Source organism: Coturnix japonica, chromosome 4 (assembly GCF_054131305.1).
Source record: "Coturnix japonica strain WE chromosome 4, WE-NBRP24, whole genome shotgun sequence".
Classification (NCBI taxonomy): domain Eukaryota; kingdom Metazoa; phylum Chordata; class Aves; order Galliformes; family Phasianidae; genus Coturnix; species Coturnix japonica.
In genome coordinates, this window is record NC_140666.1 from 84,957,731 (window position 1) to 84,980,783 (window position 23,053).

The 23,053-nt window shown below is 38.6% G+C and overlaps 1 protein-coding gene across 11 annotated transcripts in view; it reads right to left on the bottom strand.

The window, feature by feature from the left end:
• Positions 1-23,053, bottom strand: part of MAEA (macrophage erythroblast attacher, E3 ubiquitin ligase) — a 43,928-nt gene that overhangs the window by 6,367 nt on the left and 14,508 nt on the right. For all 11 annotated transcript variants that reach the window (XM_015862572.3, XM_085547505.1, XM_085547510.1 and 8 more), the window contains 4 exons: positions 22,527-22,709; positions 18,794-18,997; positions 5,480-5,602; positions 2,954-3,030 (listed from right to left, as the gene is read on the bottom strand). In XM_015862572.3, coding sequence (XP_015718058.1) covers positions 2,954-3,030; positions 5,480-5,602; positions 18,794-18,997; positions 22,527-22,709 — 587 coding nt within the window. The remainder of the gene's footprint in view (positions 1-2,953; positions 3,031-5,479; positions 5,603-18,793; positions 18,998-22,526; positions 22,710-23,053) is intronic.

Genomic DNA, 23,053 nt, shown 5'->3' on the forward strand with positions numbered 1-23,053 from the left:
CCTTCTTGAAACAAGCTCTCTGAAAACTGCTCTGATAAGCTACCTCAGAGCAAGGTCAGCCTGTGCTTCTTCTACTCTAAAAAGCTACAGAAATTCAAACACATATTTAATAAGATAAATATTTTTAAGGCTCCCATCAGTTTCATCCTAAAAGCAGTGTGGCACTTTGGAGGTTCGCAGCAGGCAGCGAGCAAAGCTTTCAAACTTATTTAAACACCAGCTGCGTCTCAACAAAATGTCAGCTCTCTGAGTTCCACTCGTACAGGAAACTACTTGGTAAACAGCCTCTTTCTCTGCTTTCTAATGGATGCCTGACCTATTTATTGCACTACGGACACAATACTGAAAGAATCCTGCTGCAGGCACTTAACAGAATGAAGCTAATAAAAACACAAGTTCCAATGGTTTGCAGCAAGATTTATGCTACACCCTCCTACAAGTATCTTCCCCTATTACACACTTATTTTGAAGCAGATTAGAACATAATGTCAAAAGCTGAATTTTTAAACCATGTTCCTTCAAGACAGCACTGAGAAGTTGAACTCAATGTACAAAATCATCAGAAACTATCAAGTTAAAGTGGATTGAAGGACTTCTGTGGGTCCTTTTCTCTGAGAAGTTATAAAATTAAAGCAGCGTTATCACCTCTGGCAAGTTACAACTGCCAAGTGTAAACACATGGCAACCCTGAACTTCAACAGGTATGTGGAATCTACACGCTTTACCTCAACACCCCAATACATTGAAGCTCATTTCCAATGTAGAACGGACATACAAGTTTTAAATCTTGAAGGACGGAAATATGCTTTAACACATGTTTACAAAGAAAGCCTCAAAGGTAAAAGAACAAGCCATAAATCAATAAACGCCCATGAAAGTACAAATTATCCCATGTCAAGAGCACTGGGCCCTAAAATGAGGGCAACAGCTCACAGACTCTATTAAATCCAAGAAGGAAAAGGAACCGGGAGGAAACAAACTTCCAGAATCAATAACAGAATGCAGAATGAACTCGTTACTTTGTTCCAATTCTTAGCCCATCTCTTTACTCCAGCTCTACCCCCACCCCATTTTCTAAGCTACATAAGGAAGTTGAAGCTCAAAAAAAAGTAGTTTTCTGAGCATGGACTATTCATTGTTAAGATGCATGACTGCACATTTGGCAAAGAAGCAAAATTAGCAGAGAGTAAAGCTAAGGGCACAAAGGCACAGTATTCACTGGATATAAAGGGCACAACAGGCTTCAGAAGACAGACCAAGTAGTTCAGTCTTTCATCCTTTTCCTAAGTACCTGGCTTAATTCCTTAGGACCTCAGAGCTCTATCAAAGAATATGCGTATGTATCTTAATGACAGTGTGTAGCCTCTCCATCCTTCAATTATTAACCTGCTACAATTATTTAGCAGTTTCATCAGACTGCATATTTGGTCATAAGAGAGACAACAACCATTTAGGTGCAAGTAGGGCAAAGCAGGAATGATATGAGGTGTCTCAAAGCCAACAAAGAGACTTGAACAAAACCAGAAATAACCATCTGAAATAACCCCTAAAACTAAAAGGTGAGTCATTTTGGTGTAGGTGTTAACATCAGGCCTCCCAACACTGCTGAGCTACTTTTTCCTTCCAAAATTCAAGAAGGTCCAAGTTTCTCATCCATTTATTCAAAGAGAAATCACCTGGTTCACCCTGCAGAGGAATTGCTACACCTAAAGCAGATGACTGAGCTAAGAATGCTTTCAGTCTATGCTTATGATACTTGATGTTTGCTACAGCTCCGCACCCCTCAGAGCGAAAAGCAGCTTTTCCACAAAATACAAACCTCCTGCTGGTTTCAATTTCTAGTACAACTTCAAAGGCAGTAATACTTACCACTTCCTCAATATAAAACTTGTCAGAAATCTTAAGGTGTAACAGATATCACTGCACTGTATTAAAGAAGCATGAAATCTGTCCATAAAGCTTGTCATCTCACCCTAGGTTTAAATATCCTTAAAGATAAAAAGAACCAGAACCTTCTCCATGTCTAAGATCCAGCAGCTCTGCCCCTGCATCAAAAGTTACGGTGCTGGAAAAAGTACTCCTTATAAGAATTATCAACACATTTTATAGTCACACTATCAAATTTCCACTTCTTTCAGCAGAACTGGTTCCTGTATTATCCTGGAATATTATTTCAAGACTTTACATCAAAACTGCAAACTGAAAAGCATAAATTGACTCATAGACTGTAAGTGCCAGAAAGACCATCTTGTGGTTGAAGCCAGGCCATGGTCAGACCTAATTTGACTCTCACTCATTCACATCACCTTGGGCAGTGTTATTTTCTTCTCAAAGTTCTAATGTTAAACTAGTTCAAGCGATAAAATGGATACTGAGTTTATCTGGGGCTAGGGAAATGGAATGAGACATGACTTGTTATCACATAACAAGGAATTACCAAGTTATCCATTCAATACAAGAAGTACAAAAAGCAAACTTGGCCTAATGCCCAACTATAACAAACAAGATTAGTGAGAACAAAACAGGAGACAATTCAGTCAAATGAAGTGTTAAGCTTCAGATGTGTTTCTTTCACCTTTTAGTATTTCCTGTAACAAAATTGCAATGAGTTCCTACCAGAAACTACCTGTACATCTTGAAAGATAAGTACGTTCATTACACACCACCAGAATACTTAGTTTTAAAACCAGCTTTGTAATCCTTAACTGTGGAGTCTGTGGAGATGTGGAGTTTAAATAACAACAGATTTTCAAAGTTGCACCTGGACTGACACCTTACCTTTGGAAAACACAAAAAAAACCACAATCTCAACTAAAATCCAAAACCTGATCACAATAACACTATCAAGACTAGTTGCAGCAGTAGGGCTTTCAGGTATTGCAATAACAGTCACATTACTGATGAAGCATTCTATTGCTGTAAGAAACATTTGTAAAACATCCTGTTTTCATACCTCACAGCATCCAGTCTCTTGTTCTGTCGAATGAGTTCAATGAACTCCTGAATCCTTAGGCTGAACTCCAGACAGCTCTGAAATCAAAGACAAGACAGGGTCTCAGATGGTGTCAAAACCATGCTTTTCTCCAGATGTTAAATACTATGTGTGCACAACAAAGAAGTGTTAACTACATGCAGCCTTGTTTGCTTGCTTATAGGTATTCATGCAGAGAAAGTAGAAATGCTGTCTACAGACAAGACAGCAACACAACTCCCTAAAAGCAAACAAAAAGCTCCTTCCAAACTTCAGTATTTACAAAAAGTGAACATTTCCTTGATGACTGAAATCATCATTTTTTGGGATGCAAGTAAGAGTAGTAGGTGAGTTCTCAGTACTATCTTAAAGTTAAAAGCAATAACTCAGTAGAAGTTTGGGGCCGATTTAAGACATGAGATTGACCCAAAAGACTGCAAGGAAGAAATAAGTCTTTAAACCCATTCTGAAAGCACCCTCCTCTTATGAAAAGCAGCACTGAGTCTAGACTGCTGTGGTCCTTCTCTCCCCAGCTCCCTTTTTTCCAAGCTTCTAACCCACTGCTGTTGTCAAAACATCTAAAAGCCATGCTGAAAACAAATCTCAAACAAGGAAACCAAGTGACATTTACCTGCTTGGGGAAAATATAATTTGAAGCTTAATGAAATTGACAGTGTCTCTTTAAATCAAATTCCATCATCAGTTCACAAAAAAAAAAAAATCTATATTAAAAATTATATAGAATTAAGGTAAAAGGTTCTCCCTCCTAAAAGAACAAGCCATTATGCCTCTATATAAGGACACAGTCAACTATTTTATTACCCTAACAACCAAAAACTAGAACCCTTTCTGAATCCTAAAAAATAACTGTTTTTTTGAATTACGCTGAGTTGCTCTGTTAGGCAAATCTATTTTCTGTTCCCCAAAGCTTCTTATGAACAGTTGCCTTTTGTTTATCGTCCATCAGTACAATACCATCCAAAACCCCTCAGTGACTTCAGGAGGAATTTGAGCAACTCCAAATTTCAGTTAATTAACTGCATGGGGTCTCTGATGTGCACATTACAGCAATTTCTTGTCTTGAGATTAGAAATGTCAGCTGCTTAAAGTGATACGTTCTGTCCTGTTAAGGTACATTTGTTTAAGGAGTGGGAAATACGTTACTTTCCAAGTACACCTTTCTCTGTGCTCAAGTCCATGGTTTGCAAAGAACTAAGATTTCTTTTTATTTGCAATTTTCAAATAGAATTCAAGTTCTTTTGTTCAGATCTACACAAAAGCCTTATTTAGAATATTGGTTATGTTGGTTTCTATTAAAGAAAATTAATAAAACTTTCTAAATTGTTGATGATACCAATCCCAAGGGCTCAGTTATTTCATTAACATGTTTCAGCAGTAAAGAAAAGTCTCACAGCTCTCCCCTACCATCCCCCAAGAAAACCCAATCTGCAGAGACTGAGTAGGGCTTGCAGTATTTTTCTTCCATTCTCAAAGGATGACAGGGAAAATTTTTATCCTTACTTGTTTGGCAAAGATCAGGGATGAAAAAATAAGATATTCGGCTGTTAATTTCTTCCATTACTTGCTGTATTAAAATTATATAGATACATATGTTTTCCCAGTGGTATAGCTATGCAATGCTGTTTACATACCAATTCTGGTTTTCCTTTAATGGTTTTTCCATTAAAAGATCATTTTCTTTAGGGTAATCACTGGTCATTTTACTCTTGTGTCCCATCTTTGGTTCATTCTCATTTTGGTGCCCGACTGACAGAGAATGTCACTCATTGCTTATCTTTAAGGATACTTAAATATCTTTTCCTTAAAGAAAGCTTAGTTTAAAAAGACCAAAACCACTGAAGGAAGTAGAGATTCTGATTAATACAGTCAAACAGATTTCTGCAAGCCCTGAAAGAGACTATAACGTTGTTTTTAAATGTAGAATTTAAGAGTCAAGGAAATTTAAACCAACTGCACAGGAACACAGAAATAGCATGTTCAGGTCACACTCAATACTCAATAGCTAGAAGTCAACTTACCGTGTTTGTTACTTGATAAGACTTGCTTTTATTTTTGCAAGAAGGTCCTCAGTACTTCCCTCATAAAAAGCTACTTCTTCACTCAAGTCTGCTTAGTTTTATATTTACATATATTGCACTTCAAAAATATTAAGACAAATCCATATGATATTCCTCTCAGACATAGGCTTACAAATTAGTCTCACTGTTCATATATGAACTATGAGCTACATTCTCAGCTGGATACTGAGTGCTATACACACAGATTCACATGCACTGAGACACTACTACACACACCGCATTAAAGTTTGGCATTCATTTGGGCTAGCTCAGCACCAGTAACCTTAACAAATACATTTTGTACTTACTTCCCTTACTTTTACATACGGCTTTATTCACAACCTATAATTTAAACCAAATTGACCATATCAAATAACCAAGTACTTTAGAGAACCGTTACTTAGGCAAAACATTGACATTGTTTTCATACCTTCATTTTTCTGAGCCTGGATTTGTTATCATGACACCAAGCCAAGCAAGTCATAGTCTCTTGTCTTTCCAATGACTCTTCCACTTCTTTAGCAGTCAAAAACATCTCAATATTTACTAAGTCCTTTAATAGAAAAGAAAAAGGAAAGCACAGCTTGTTAAATCATACTGATATTTTACACAGCAATCCATTTAACCAACTGGAGCACAGAGATACAAAAGACTGTTTCAGAGACATCTTTAAAGGACATTACTTAAAATTTGCTGTAACAATTTTGTGAACACCGCATCTCCATGTGCCAAGACAGACTCTTCTAAACCCATTTATGCAACAGAACTAGGAAAAAGAAATAAAGATGACATCTTGGAGCTTTGCGAGGAAATGGACAAGATCTCACCAGCTGGGTGCAAATCCACATTTCCAAGAATACTTGGTTTCCACAATGCTTGTCTTATATCAGTGGACTATGCCAATGTCTATATTATGTAGTTCCTCCATTGCTTAATGGAAGTAGATATGTTTAAAGAGGAGCATCTGGTATCAAGTTTGTCTGGAGCAAGCCTTGTACCTCTGCTACTTCACTGCAAGCTGCTTTACACATCTGTACCAACCAAGGATAACACAGACCAGGAAGATTTAAGATCTTCTAGGCTAGCAAGTTATTTTTTCCCATATATATCTCAAAAAGCATTTAGTTTGTTTCCAAATTATATGGATAAGATTCACTCTGAACTGGCACTACCAGAAGTTATTTCTGAGCTGCATAAACATATCATGCTGTTACAGTTCACACTTTGTTAAAGAAGATACGCTGTGAGATACCATAACTCAATACACAAGCAACAATCCGGTATCAAATATTTGATTAACACACCAGTTTGGAACAAGTTCACTTTTATGGAGACTTCACAGCAAAATGCAGAAAATCATACAACTGAAATGCTAAGTATGACAAATGTTAGAGTAGCTGCAGTGAACCAAACCACTCTCTGGAATAGGTGGCATTTTCAGCTGTTAGAACAGCTGAATATATTCACTCTTAGACTTCCCCGAGGCAATCTTAAAAAGCAGAGAAATGGTGCCAGGCATATCACATTCACAGCTTGCATTTCATCAGCCAATTTTTCCTTATAGATACAGGAAGCCTCTTACTGGAAAAGCAGGCCAGATTGGACTAGTTTTGTCAGAATGGTTATTTACAGAGATGCAGACATGTTCCAGGTACTTCTAAATTGGAGTGTAAGTGGTTAAGCACAAAAACTTCTCCTAAAGTTCTCTCCATGACTTAAGAATTCGTTTTTGAAGTCATAGGCAAAGTTTATGTGTTACAACTCTAACAACAGCATTATGCTATCAAAAAAATTAAACTGACATATAACTCTCAAGTTACTAAATCCAGATAAGATTGAGATCAGAGCTAAAGTAGTAAAGTAGTAGCAGTTTATAGAAGGAAATGAATCTTGCCCATGTAAATCAACTGTATGAGCAATCCGACATTCAATGCCACCATAACCATTATCTTGTTTGCCTATTTCTCCATACAACTGTTAAAAATGACTAGAGTTAAGAACAGCATTCCCCACACCAAGTTACGTGTACCCCCCTTTAGTAAGCAGCATTAATTTTCACATCAAATTACAACAAAAGCATTTACTTCTACTTTCATAATGGTCTAGATATGCAAGGTATACCAAGAAATCACTGGTTTTGTTGTATTTGTTCACATTTGTTGGCCTTTTCTGACTCCATCAAAAGTATGGTGTGTTTTTGAAGATTCACATAGGCATTATAGGTCAATGAACTGGTGAGAAACCCAACCAAAAGCATTTATCAGTGAGGTGATAGTATAGCAATCTTCAGCTATTCCTTGAGGGAAAAGAGGTTGTAGCAGCTGCTGAGAACGAGAAGAACTTCAAAGTGAAAAATAACTCCTACAATCCTTTTGCAGATTTAAAATAAAAAAGATTCTATTTGGTACAGACACATCATTTGGATTTGTGTTTGCCAAAAAGGAGTCAAAGCTTGGCAGCTGTCTCCATTAAATAGACAGTATGTATCCAGAAAACAGAATATTTTTAATTGAAAGGTTTTCTTTTGGAACTACAACCACATTTAAATTGTTCCAATAAATGTTTTTGTTCTCTGTTGAGTAGGTAGGAAGTAGCATAGCAATATAAGAAATCCATTTGTGGAGAAATAAATGGCTTATGGATTTGATAACAAACAGTTCTAAGTCTTAATTAAGCACATTGGCAGAATAAGAATACTAAAATTCAATCAGGCAATATACTTGAAAAAACCTACATATGCTACAGTGACTTATATCTGATCACACTTTCCTATTTTGATTGTGCCTCCACAGTGTATTTCTTTAGCTGTTGTTAATGAAATAGAAGTATGGAGCATGGTAGGACCATGTGGCTTTAAAATGTCACAGGTCTTCTGTGCAGGTCAACACTACGTTCTGTAGAGAACTACTCCTATCTCACAGCCTGCATATAAGCTATAAAGCAATTTTAAGTACTCTAATTATCATCTTCTGCAACACTGCAAGTGTTTCCTCATTTCACAGCTTCAGTTTCCACACTAAAAACCAAAAGATCGCAGTATTTTATTCCCAGACTGAAAAGTTACAGACAAGGCCTATGCTGCACAGCGTTATCAAACCACAACATACAAGCACAACTCCAGCCTCCCATGTATCTCCATGATAGCACTGCCTAAATTAACTCACAAATGCAGAACACTTAACTTTTGATAGGAGGACTAAGTAATGGCAAACCTACATCTAAGTAGGAGAAAAAGCCCTCTGGCCATAAATATTAACAACAATTACACAATGAAAGCAGTAGAACCTTCCTCTTCCTTCTACAGAAAGCAAGGAATTATCAGCTATATTTTATTGTTTCTGCTTATAACTATTGGACCCAAGGCAACCTCACTTCCCATCTACCCACCAGGTACCAGAAGGGTAACTAAGCACTGGATAAGCATTATCACAAAGCAACTATTCAATTCCATTATGATAGTTTAAACTTCACAGAAAGAAAAATAACCTATTACAAAAATATCATACCCTAAGACTGAAGACACTTATGTGGAACCAGACACTTCTTTATACATCTATCCATCACCCTGTGCTCAGCATGATTTACATATATATAGCTTTTAAACTTCACTACTTTTTATGCTGCATGTGCTCACAGGGAGAAAGGCCACCAACCCTATAATACTGCACAGAATTTCAATAATTAAGGTATAAAACACTGTGAAGAATGAGGATTCCTTTCCTATGACAATTACTACATATATTCCGGGCCAACATAAAAACCACAGCCCTATAAATGTATTTTTCTTTCTCTGAGACAAGTTCTGGGTAAGAACATCCCCAGCATGTACACACACGTCCAACTCCTTTGAGGGCATCCTGAGCTCTGATCACTGCCAGCAGGAGCTGACTGCAGTAGAACACTGGGCAAAGACTGAGAACCTTGGTTTCTCACCTGAGCAGCAGCACCCCATCTTCAAGAGGCTCCAGCACCTACCCTGACTGGAGGGGCCAGCTGCAAACACAAACTATTTGTTAGATACCAAATTGCACTGGCAAAGACCAAAAACTTTCCTCCCCAGAAGGAACATTTAGAATTCAGTTTATATCAGCTGGAGGAAAAACCAGCAAGGAAGCCAGTTAAAGAGTTCCAAAGATCCTTGGAGACCTGCCTTGGTATGAAAAATAATCAACAAGAACACTAATTTCAGGCATCAAAACTAAGAGGAACATGAAAAATGGGCTCAATTTCAGGAATTCACATGGTTGTATTGGAAAAAAACACAAACACGATTCATAAAAAAAATACACTGAATGCTGTATGAGAAGGACAGCTTCTCTTTTAAAGGTGTATACTAAAGGCAATAAGATAATTTGCTTTTAAGTTACAGATATTTTGACTTGATATAATATAATCACAACTGTGATTCTATGTATGCTACAAAGCTTTTCTTCTACAAAGTTTTAAAGCAAATGAGAAATCAGCAGCCACATATTCAAATGAACTATTTTTGATTTAAATTTAAGCAAAGTGTTTAACCAACGTCCTACACTGAAACAGAATTCAGCAGCGAACCAGAGAAAAAGCAGCAAATCCACATTCTTGTAGGAAACAGCAAAGTCATGCTAAGAATAATGAATGCCAAACTTGTTTGTCTTTCTTACTCTGTAGGACTTGCACAACTGCTGACAATACATATTTGCACAGGATTCCTTTATTCCAAGACACAGGCAAACTTTATTCACTTCACTGCAAACTAACTGCACCACAGTCAGAGACAGCAATAACTCAACCCAAGAGCTTTTCTTTTACTGACTTCTAAAAGTGACCTCTTCAAAGATGGCAATGCAAGAGATCCCCAGGGACACCTTCAGAAAGCTCCAACCTCCTACTTAAAAGATCAGCACAGATGCAGAAACCTTCATCCGTTCTGTCAGAACTTGTTTATCCATCTTGAGACTGCAATCACTCTGTGAATAAATTAAAACTTCCTAATTAAATTACAAATTACTTCTTAGTTCCAGTCATGACCATGAGACAGCAACATGTGCGAGAGGTGGTTTGTTTCACAGCAGGTAAAATTCTCAGCTTCACTAGAAATCATTTTTAACAGGTCAGTCCTCTGCTATTTTTCAGTCTGTTCCCAAACAAGAATCAAGCTTGATGCCAAGTGGATATGAGTTTTAGTGAGATTGACTTTATATAGATACTACGAGCATAAGAGCATCATTCTCATATTAAAAAAGGTTTTGCTGAAGTACTTAAGTAGTATAGTAAACATCCATTTAAACTACTTATATATGAAATACAGTAAACAATTAGATCACTCTAGAACAAGCTTAAAAAAAGCTGTGTTAAGCTTTCAATGAGTACTCGCATATTGAGCCATCTATCCTGAACATGCAGCCTAACCTCCAATGGAGTTAAGGGAGTAGTTATAAAACAGATAAAAGGGCAGCAATGAACAGCGACAAACAAAAGGTAACATCAGTGTTACACACTTGTATAGTCATTGCTTAGATTGCCCCATGTGATGAATGCACGGCAAGTGTAGGGGTTACACTGATGCTGCAGCTACTGTTATACAGCTTGGGAATAAGGCAGATGCAGACATCTACAGAAGTAGGCAACAGAACCCTGTGGGGAAGAAGGAGGTTCTGCATTATTCTGCAATGGAGGAAGAATGAAAATGCACCAGTCTAGACTAGAACACATCACAGCGCCTGAGAGGTCCATTCTTTTGTCCCTAAACAACAAGGAAAGGGAAAGACTGCTGGTTTTAAGAACCCATCCTTCAAAGTGAATTCAGAGTATTAAAAAACCACATTGGTTTAGAAGGCAGAACCAAGCAAATAAAACAAAAGCACACACAGCGACAAACCAGCAATATCACAGTTAAAGTTCTGCTAAAAAGAGGCACAAATTAACATTAAGAGGTCTCCTCACTCTCTGCTCATAAAATAATGCTGCTTGAAGTTCATTAAGCTACTATTAAGTGTTATAATGCTACACATTAATGGCACTACAGAGAAAATAAACAGAGTAAATGATGGAATGCCCTACTCAGAAGCCAGCTGCAAAGCTAGTTGTATGAAAAAAACAGAGAGACAGCCAAACCACAGATCCACCAACAGACAAGGCAGAGAAGTTTTTGTCTACAAAGTAAACACAGTATATTCCATGGTGTACATAGTTGAGCTCTTGCATGAGAGCATCTTCTGTGACCTCTATATGGCTCAGACCTTTTATTTTACTTAGTTATTTCTACAGGACCCCAGTCAGTCAGAATATCAGAATACTGTCTGCCATGAAGCAACGTTGCTGCTTCTTTTGGCAACTGGTTCTAGTGAATAAACTTACGAGTTCATTTTATTTCAAATTATTTTTCTGTATTAAACTTCTGATTCCATGCACTGCTTCTTTCTTAAGCCTTTCTTCGAGATGAAGTAGTCCCTCAAATTACTATTTCTTGCTCCTGTATCTTGCAGTTCTCTTACCAAGCTACCCCCAAGCCTGCTCCTTACATCTCTCAATCACCTGCCATGTTTTCCAACAGCTCACTGAAATAAAGAGAGCAAAACATACAGATTCTGCTACTGCCTGCTCCACAGGCAAATAAAGAGCTGTTTTGTTTGCCTACTTTTCCTCATGCACATCAGTCATTTTGGTGGAGCCTCACAGCACAGCTAGCGAGGCTGGTTATTATAGCAAGTTGTTTTCCCAAAGCCTCTCATCCTGTCTCAGCAGCTTCTGTAGCTCAGCAAACAGCTGCATTTAACCCAGCAGTACATGATACTGAGCTTTGCACAGTCATGTCTACACCAGACTAGTGCAAGAGAGACTTCAGAGCTTTTAAGATGCATCCACAGGCAGAAAAAAGCCTCAGCTCACAACTCTGTTTTCTGCAGTAGCCTCTTCTGGTTGACGAAAGAGGATCAACCGCTGGCCACACAGGCACAAACTGCTGCCATCACCCACAGAATCACAGAATGAGCCGGGTTGGAAGGGACCTCAAGGATCATTTAGTTCCAACCCCCCTGCCTGGCAGGGCCACCAAACATACACCTTTACTAGATCAGGTTGCCCAGGGCCCCGTCCAACCTGGTCTTGAACACCTCCAAGGACGGGGCATCCACAACCTCCCTGAGCAGCCTGTTCCAAGGACTAACCACTCTCCTATTAAACCCAAGCAGGAACAGTCCACCCTAACGGTATGGACAGAAATGAACTCCTGTCACCCAGACTAGTAACAGGAGAAAGCACAGCACGTAAAGCAACATTTACATTGTGAAGGAATGTCTGGTAGGAAGAACGTATAAGAAAAATATCAGAGGCGTAAATGAAAGCAAACCTAACACATGTAGACAGTCCCTACTCAAGAACTCCATCCTACCATTAGGTAGTATTTCACTCCAAGAATCTTGAATGACAGTACATTTTTAATAGGACATTTTGCAAGCCTTACTCTGAAAGGCTTTGAAATAAAACATCTTTTAGATATATTATTTACAACCAGGTAATCCTGGAAACACAGCCTCAACATCACAGCGTGCTTCGTGTTGTTGGCTTTGAAGTGTCAAATGATCTGTAATGAGAAAGTTTGTTATCCTAGATTGATCTTGACTATTACATGTTTACACAATTGTAACTCCCAAAGATGCTTGAGACAAGCTGCAGATGTATGGCTGTTCAGGAATTAAAGCACCTGGAAATTCAGATGAACACGCTCAGATGTTCATTATATCAATCTACTGGAAGTTGCCATGCCTACACTGGGAACATTGACAGGAGCTCCTGTTGCCAGCACACAGCTTAACACTTCAAGGTAATGGCCTGGCCAGTTCAGCAGCTCCTTTCCAGGCAGCCTTCTCCAACCTCTCCAGCATGAGAACCACAGGGGAAGGACACAACAGATGGCTTCAAGCAAACTAGCTTTTGCCATTCAGCCTGCAATTAGAAAGTCAACTGGTCCATATTCTGTGTAACAGCGAGGCAAAGGCTACATTGCAAGTACATCACTCATTTATATTTACCTATTTAAAACAGAAGTGTTATGAATATAAACTTCAGATGAATATAGACTCAGGTGTTTGCCATCTTTCAAGATTTCTAAGCACACAGTGTTGTGAGTTACAGGAAGCATCGGTTCAGCTTTCAGCTTTAACATCACGTGGCCTATTCATGCAAGCATGTTTTTATAAGCACTTGTATTTATTTCTTGCTGAAGCAATCATATTACTGATCCTCCTCCTGCTGCAGTAGAAAGTTCCAAGAACACTGTATCAGTGTTATACAGCATTTAGATTGAGATTTCACTCCTACTTCTTCCTTTAGTTGTACAAATTCAGTGGAAATAACCATTTCAGGCTTGCGGGGCCCAGACTCCTTAATGAGTAGGAAGATGAAGTTACTCAGGAAAAGGGTGATTTCACAAGATGCTGATCTGCCATCAGGTTTTGCTCCATAACAGAAATCATCCAGCTGCCATCCCAAGTATCAATTCAAAGACCCATTTTAGAGTTGTGAGGATTTCTTCTTTAATAAAGCAATGAGAGAATCTTTAACTTGAAGGCATGGGTAACGCGATTTTGGCTATTTAATGAAGAGAGCAGCGCTTGGTCAAAAGCCACGTAGCTTGTCTAGAGGAATATAAGTCTCTCTTATTCTAAAGGTCATCAAAATAAGATTTCATGACTCCCCATAACCAAATTAGATGATGGAACACCTGAGTTTGCTGCAGGCATCTTTCCAAATATTCAGAGTTAATTAATCTGTCCGAAGTTATTTCCAAATAATTAAAGCTGAAGCCGTGTCTATGCAACAGGAAGGAGGAAAAAATGGATCAAATTTTATATATACACACACACAAAAGGGAGAACAGCAGAACAACTTACTGAGGCAGTGACTGCTGCATTTTTTGAATTACATTTTGATTGTAAGTGAAAGGAATATTTGCTGCACCAGTTTCAAAGATAACAAAGTACTTCCAGAATGGCTTTTCCAGTGTCTGCTCTGCTTTAGTATTCTACAGGGACAAACAGTGACCAAAAACTTAAAAGTTCTGCTTGAGAAAGAACACACTGACAAAGAAAAAACAACCTACGATCCAAATTCCCACTCCAAGAGAATGATTTTCTTTAGAACAGCTCTTAGCTGGTGTAGCACTGTTTGAAGAGTCGAGAAGCCCTTCTAACACAGGCCAATGCTTACAACTGTCACAAAACTTAGAAGTCAATGATAGAATTTATCTTCTTCAAAGAGTTCTCAAAAGCAGAAAGCAAACTGGCGTTAACAGTAATGTTTAGCTAACATCTTGGAAGGATCATGCATCTACTTAATCACTGATCTAAGACTGCTAATTTGCAAAACTGATTGGCATGCATAACCTACAAAGCAAGGTCAAGTTAACTTTTCTTAATGGTTTAAAACTACTTATTTCAACTTAAGTGCTCTCAACATCTGGAACTTCACTGCCAGTGCTCCTCCAACACACACCATAGGGTGTAGCAGCTCTTCTGCTTCTCAGTGTCAAGGTCTTTGATACATTTGCTCCCTGACCTAACACACGGTATAAGTTTAAAGCATCTATATCAGAAAAAGCAATAGCACACCTTGCACAGCACATGCAGAAAGGTAGGAATATTTACCACGCTACAGTAAACTAAGCATAGAAAGAGTATTTACAGCATAGAGTGACAACTTCAGAATCTGTTTCTCACAATATTGGCAAAATTGCTATTATTTCATATTAAACAGAACATAAGGAAGCCTTTTCCTTCCTAGCTTATTATAAAGGGGCTAGAAAAAGCACCGAGTTTATAAAACAACCCTCCAACAAACATAAACAGAGGTTGCATACTTAACCACAAAAAGCTTATCTACAACAGCAACCGACTTCCTACTAAGACACTGCACCTCCAGAATCAGATTTGCTGATCAGCCAGTGGCACAGAACTGTAACAGCATTTAACACAGCAGAACACGGAAAGGCAAAACTAAGCTTAGAGACGGCTCTGCCAGCTATAGCTGAATACATGAATCTGTACACGAAAATACTCTTTTTTTTTTTATGTTGGTGTTGCCCTGCAAGGTCACAATGGAGTCACAGTAAAATCATCATCAAGTGTACCAAGCTGATACTGATGACCTTCATTTATATGCAATAAAAAAGCCCACCTTTAACATCCAGTTTATTACTTCAATCCAAACCATTTTTCACATCATTAGGGAGTCTGAAAACATCAAGAAAAAACAAGTGCAACAGAATCCTCTCCCCCCTGCATTTACTTTGGCACCATCATGACATTTCTGTCCTTGACTGTCAGCTCCTATTTTAACATGACTCACATTTTGATATTCATTCCCAAGCAGTACTGCTGTTCCTTCAAGACATGCCATACAGACTACGTGGCAGTAGCTTTACCCCCTGTATTATGCTTTATAACCTTGTGTCTTAGAAAAGTTTTGGTGCTCAGCTTATATAAGTCGAGCTAAGTTAATTCTGCCATTTAAACTTTCACATTATTTTCACATCAGCACTTTTATAGCCATTTGCCTCCTAGTTTATAACCACAGCTTTTAAGTGCTTATCTTCCATGACACGAATTCAAGAACCTAATTCCTATTAAGATCCTTAATTTAGTAAGCAGACTAGAATTTGCCTCAGCCCATCAATAATTATTAAAATTGGACACTACAGTAAGTCAATCCGCAAGCAAACTGTCTGCTATGTACTACTGGCAAACATATGAATGATTTAATGGCTTTTGGCCACCGAGGCAGAATAGATTTCTAAGCTGCTTCCACCCATGAGGTACCATAGCAGCTCTGCAGGTCTCTTGGCATTCAGAAACCACATAATGAACTTTAAACACACAGGCTGAAACTTGTTCCCAAGACTGGTCTAGCAACTATTGAAAAGTACTTAACCTAGGATCCCCAAAGTGCAACTGAAATGGAAAAAGCTCAGCCTTTTAACCAACAGCAAATACCATGTTTTGCCATTTGGTCTGCAACCACAAAAACAAATCATAATAGTTAGGGTTGATAATACTCAAAATTCAGTCCAACCCCTTTGCTCAAAGCAGGGTTGAGTAGAACAGGTTACTTACAACCATGTCAGTCCAGTCGGGTTTTAAACATTTCCAAGAATGGAGAGACTTCACTCCCCAATACAGCTGCTGGGGAGCCCAGAAACAGATGAAGAACAGCAGGCAAGTCTAAGGAGTGCTGAGTAGTGGGGATGGATCAGTCCTCCACTTGCTGGCAATGTTCACCACCTGCAGACTTTCTAAGGACACTGTCCCATCATCTGTCTCACAACAGATGACACTGAGCAGTACTAGGCCCAGCCTTGACTTCTGTTCTAATGCACTCATGACTGGCCTTAAGCCGAATGTAAGGGCATAGCAATCACAGTTCTTTGATCCTAGCTGCTGCTAAAAATTAATAAAGAGTAGGTTCTTTTAACAGCTCAGGATTTGAGGCAGAGTTGCCTCTCAAACATGGGAAAAAGAAAAGGAGAGAAGCATAAAAGCTAAATTAAAAAAAACAAAAACAAAAACCAATGAAAACAGGAGCTGCTCTCAGTCACACAGGTATTGCAGGCCTTTGTCCAGATTCCTACTTAGAGTGTAATTCCTACTGAGCAGTAACAATATTGTCTTGCTATGTCAAAAACCAGGTAATAGACATAACCAGATTTACAGCAGAAAATGTGATCCTGAACCCTGCAGTGGTAGAGACATTTATCACAATTACAGTTGAGACTACAGTAAACAGAAAGATTACAGGGGATGAGAGAAAAATATCATGATATTTTGTAATCCCCCAGAGCAGAGTTGCATTACTAAGCATTAGAGAATGATTCAACGCCCATATCTTCCAGCAAGAGAGGAATAAAGAGCAGGAAAGCAGTCGGTTACTGAACTCATAACACCACAAATTCTGTGCAACTATCAAGACTCATTATCCTACTGCTGCAAAAGCCATCTACTCTACTGTAAAAGATAAAGACAATGTTGAGGTACTGAGGGTACATAGTTTTAGCAAGCTGGAAGAAATTGTCTCACCACACATGCAACGAAGTTCCATTACACTTGGATATTATGTAAATAAAAATACTTCAGCTTGGAGGCAGAAGTTAAGTGAGATTATTTGAAAATAAACAAAAACAAAAGCTTCTGTTCAGTAGAGTAAAAAGCTGAGAGGCTTCACAAGTGCAATGTCTCATACCACTGCCTTGTAATCTATTGTAACTAACTTCCATGTCCATGTCTAAACCAAAGCTGAACATTCACAACCTCAGTACATAGAGTTTGTGAATGCCCCAGCTCTGGAAGCATTCAAAACCAGTCTGAATGAGGCTTTGGCAACCTGGTCTGGTGGGAAGAGTCCCAGCCTATATAGGAAACTGGAACTAAATGACCTTACAGGTCTCTTCCAACTCAAACCATTCTATGATTACTTATTCAAGTGTATCTTCCCCTTCAAAGTATGTTTTGCCAGAGGTGCTGCTGACCATTCAGCTGCAATTACAGTATCCCTGAATAGAACAACTGCCTTGCCCAGCTTTAATGATTGAGTGCAGCAAATCTGTCAGCAAGTAAGAGCAAAATTATTTCCCATTAACAGTTAGTAACCCATTTCTTCCCCTCTTCCTTCCCTTCAACCTCTTTTTGTTTCCTCATTGGTATTTACCACTATCAGTGCAGGCTAAGCAGGATGAGACTGGTAAGCCCAGGAACAACAAGCCCATATGTCCTAATTTGACATCAGTAACTAAAATCTCTTCACCTCAGCTGGCTCACTGAGATGCTCAGCTACATCACATAGGAGAGGCAAAGTACACACCTCACAATACCACTTAACTCTGCAACTATCACTGCAGACAACTTCAAGATGAACTATATACCTTCTGGTATTAAGAACACCAAAAGAACTTAAAAATCAAGAATCACTGAGGAGCAAATAGTAAATGTGACCTAAAGTTTAGCAAAACAAGATTTTAAGGGAACAGCAATTCGTTGAAATCAGTTTTAATAACGTCTACGTGGTAATGAGAGGACAGCAGTGCAGATCACAGCATAAAGAAGCTATGCCAACATATGTGAAATCTTGACTATTATGAAATAACATATTCCAAACACTTAAGATTTATGAGATAGAAGCAGAACCATCCAGATACCAAATGAAAAGGAAAATGACAGCCACACAATTTTAAATGGGGAAATTAGGAGCACTGCATAAAACTCTGTGCTAACTACATACAGGCTGCTAATATACCTCAATCATATGACAATTTATTTTCTAAAGTGCAAGTCAGCATGCATTAAGTATTAGGATACCATACAACAGTTGTTCCCACAATCAGCATATGCAACCCTGCCCAATCACCTACACAAGTCATTTAAAGACAAATGGGAGGCTCCACCAAATGCTTGATCAGCAGCCTGAAGGCCTGGGACAAGAATCTCAGCATAACACTTGGAAACAAGCACACACACACCTTAACTTTGAAGTCAGAGAGTTTATCTAGAAGCATTTCATTTGTGCCTAAAAGTTCTGCCTTCACTTTCAGCTTATTAAATACTTCACAGAAATCGTATTTCTAAGCAAGGAGACCATACTCAGCCCTAGAAATGCCAACAGGTGAACAATAATAACAAAGGCACTAGCTCATGAAAAAGCTGCTATAGAACTGAAGCAGCTTGTTTGTATTTTTTAGTTTCCTCTTTAGAGCCATTTTATAGTGTACAGTACCAACCTCAATACCACTTTGTCTTGCTAGTTTTACAGCTGTGTTGTAGTAGCCACAGCGCAGGAGGTGTTCCACCATCATACGGTCCATACGTTTCTTCTTCCACATGTTTGCAGCAGCTGGTTGGTCACTACTGTGTTCTTTCAGGTGTTCAATCCTACGTTTGCAGAGTTTCGCACTCTCATCTTCAGCCTGGATCGACTCAACTGCCTAAAAAGCAGAAGTGAACAGGGACAAGTCAGGGCTGCACAATTTCAATTAGCTTTTAAAAAATAAAATAGGGATTGTTTGTAAGCATTTTTTATATAGTTACTCTTTACGTAGTTACCTTTGATAACATTTCATTTAGAAAGACAACTCTCACGGTAGCACATCAGTTTCAGCATTGTTCGTCCACTTTTTAGACATGGGCATATTATTAACAAACACTTTTGACATAAGTTACATATTAACACATGCACATTTGATCTTTTTTTCTCCTCCTGCTTAACATTCAGCTAGTAAGAAAAAAGCAAAATCAGTTCTGCCATAAAGTTATCTAATACCCTGCAAAGACCCTCATGGAGACTCACAGTCATCTGTAACTCATGAATTTCCACCTCCAACGTATGCACAGCTTCTTCCTCAAGCAGCTGTACTACTGAATTAGTTCTAAGGAGTGCTGTAGAGTAAACCCACATTATTTCTAATTTATTGGAGCCATTTTAACCAGCTCCTACATTAATGAAAGCTAGACAAACATTTGGTGTTTTAGCAACTTCAAGGGTCTTAGAGGAATTTCTCCAATGTTATTAGCATTATCAATGTGGTATGATTTTACTTCTACCACTCTGGAAGCACATCTCCACTGTTAGGGGCCTTACATAGGAAAAACAAATATATCTGGAGGAAGAAGAACAACAGATGGACTTGTTCTATTTATGCCCCTTTCAACTGAAATCATTCTACTCTAACACTTAAACTCTCATATTGGCATGCCTAGTGCAAAAGACACAGCACCATTCCCATAACTTCATTGCTAAAACCACCAAATACCGTGGTCAAACTTGTTCTGATTTAGCCTTGAAATGGTCGACTACTTATGCTTCAGGTTTTACCAGGCAATTTTACTACAGCTGTATTTGTAATTTAAAACTCGCTGACTCCATATACAGCACATGTCAGACATGGCCCACAGTTGTCAACAGAACACAAAAATGCTTGCAGTACTTTTACATGCTCACTGAGGTAAAAGCAAGCCAGGAGATGGAAGCTTACTACCTTTCCCGTCTGTGATATCTCACCAGCGATGCAGTTTCAAGCTGAGCTACTTTACTTGTGGTAATTTAAGCTTGCTGGCTTTGTGTTGGAATACCTGCATGGCTACAGGAACAGGAAATACCATGAAGCGTTACCATCCAGGCATAGACCAAAAACTTGGGTAACTTTAGGCAGCCTACATCATGCTGCACTCTGGCATGGCTCCCTTCTGAGTACTCAAGTAATGTACCCAGGCTACAATATCATCCCCAGCTGACACCTTCAGCTGCAGAAGCACAAGTTGATTCTAATCACTTTTACAATGCATGTTCATCTACAAGCTTCCACTCAAGCATCTAAAATACCAGTCACTATACAAAATGTCTTGCCATAGTTCACAACAATAACCCAGCTTGTAGAAATTAATATTACTAAATTCAGCTTTATTTGGCAACATTTAGTCTGGAAATCAGTATTTCATTTACGTTAGAGAGTTGTGTTTGTTTCTATTTCCCCCCTTTTCAGCAAGCAAACAAACTCAAACCAAAACATACTTTCACTTCTCAGAAGTCTGAAGCATTATCAGATGTGAAGACAACCACAAGAATTATTCTGAATACAACAAGGAGAATTCAAGGCAACGAGGTACAAAGGGTGAACCCTGTTCACATTCCAAAAGAGCTCACTTTATATGGTTTTGTACCTGGATTTATACAGCTCTTGCTGTTTTGGCTTCTTTTGATCCTTCTAATACAGACAAACACTACAGATACTCTTTAAAACTCTCCTATACAAGTCTATCTGGACTTGCCATGCTGGACATTAATAAAACTCAAAGGGCAAGCATATTAAAAAAGGATACAAGAGAAAAAACAAGGGCCTGAGCTTCACCAGGATCATTTTCAAAACCCATAAACCCACTGTACTGAAAAGCTCCTTTTTAAGAGCGAGGAAGGTGTTAAATAAAGGATCCATCTAGTTTTGTTATAGCCACCTCAGCAGATCCTTGTCTAAACACAGGAGGAAGCAGAGATCCCACTTGCATCCAAAGGCCCTAAAGAAAACAATCATTTTTGCTCCCGGCAGAGATTACAGAGAAGGCAGCTGGAGCCTTCAGCAAAGCAGGATCTTTAGTTCAGAAAACTCACTATTGGTTAAACAGCCATTTATTTTTTGCCCATTGTCCTTCCTAAGAAGATGCAACATTTCCCACAGTCTCTCCAAGCAGTTAAGAACAAATGAGCAATTACCTTGAAGCCTTAGACCCAAAGCATTCAACAGTGCCTACAGACGCACTCCCAAAGTCAGCAGATTTAACAAGTAAATAACTTACTCCTTCACATCATTACTACACACCTACAAGCAAAAATCTAACACCTCTTCTACAAACCGTAATTCTCTCTGTATGCACCAAGTGAAATAAATCAATTTCTTATAAAGCCTCTTCAAGTCCCACAAACCAAAGATGAAAACACAAAAATCAGATTTAAGAAGGGTTTTGCAGATCAGCTATTTCAATGCCTAAATAACCTGCTCAAGTAGAAAACTCTAAATCAGCACATGACAGCATTGTTTTCACATTACAAACCTCCAAAGCATTTTGATGCTTCACTTAATAGTCTCGAGATCTGTATCTGCTCATTACTTCATTTAGGTTTTAATGAAATGCCTTCGTAACCATTTGTTTTGTTTTATTTTTGGAGTAGTACCGCTCTAATGCCAGGCAAGAGAGCTATTTTCATTCTTCTGCAATATATATGACAAGTCATTTTTCTGATGAATTTCAGGATGAATAATATTCTCACCCAAAACATAGATGTGCTATTCTACATATGTTTATAACTCATTCTTTTCAGAAACACGCAGTATAAGCACAAAAGTCTGGATGCATTTCAGACAAACATTCTAGTTTAGCAGCTGGAAGCAAGTTACTTTACTGAACTTGGTTTAAAATGCTTCCAACAATACTTCCAAGGAACATCCCAACCTTCTGGTTCACTGTCTACAAGAAGTATTCAAATCACCAATCCAGAACAATTCTCACTTCCCTCTGCTATGAATCCTCAGCACTGTGTACAACCATCTCCACTGGGGTTTGTGCATTTTCCAGACTCCTTTGAGTCTGGAATCCTTTGATACTTGATTATCCTCAAGTAATAAATGAAAGCAACTGCACTAATCGTTCCATTAAATGAGCAAGAATTTATACAAAAATTCATTCTTCTGCTGTTCTCTTTCTGTATGCAGAAAAATTGGTTTTCAAGACTATAAGTACATTAATTTTAATGCTCCATTTTTCCTTCTATTCAGTTATGAACAGTGTGACAGTCCATAAGCGCAGCGCAGCAAGGGTCAGTACATTCTGAGGTTTCACTGTGTACTCTATGTTCTTTGCTTACAGTGCATACCTTGAGGAGCAAATCAAAGCAGACAGCACTGCAGAAAAACACTTGATAAACTTTGCAAAGACAGAACAGTAATGAGGTAAAATACCACTTACCTTTCGTTTCAGCACGCTGAGTTTTTCAACTACTCCATCTAAGAGACTAACAACTGAATCCACAGCAGGACAACTGCTCAGCGTCTTCTCCAGCTCTGCCACAACCATCGTAACGTGACTTGTCTCTCGATCAATGTTTTTCTGCGCAGCTCGAAACCGTTTGTTCAGTGTTTCATATGGCACCTGCATGAGAAATACCAAGTCAGTAGGATTTCTGTACTTAAAAAAAGTCAGGTCTTCTAGAGCTTAGAGAGGCCACTGATGTGATGCAGTCAGGAGAGTACCTAGGTTCCAGGACATGACAAGTTTGGTTAATGAACTGAGTTCTCATTTCAAAGCCCTTATTTAAACTCTCAGCACGATGCTAACACACTTCAAAGATCACAAAAAACAGTGACAGGAAATAAGCTTGGAGATTTTCTGATACCTGTGTCACTTGTCCTGCCTTGACTGTAGCAAGCACCGATGAAAACAAAGAGCGAAGAAATGTGTTTAAAGGAAAGCTACAACTAAACCACTAAAAGGAG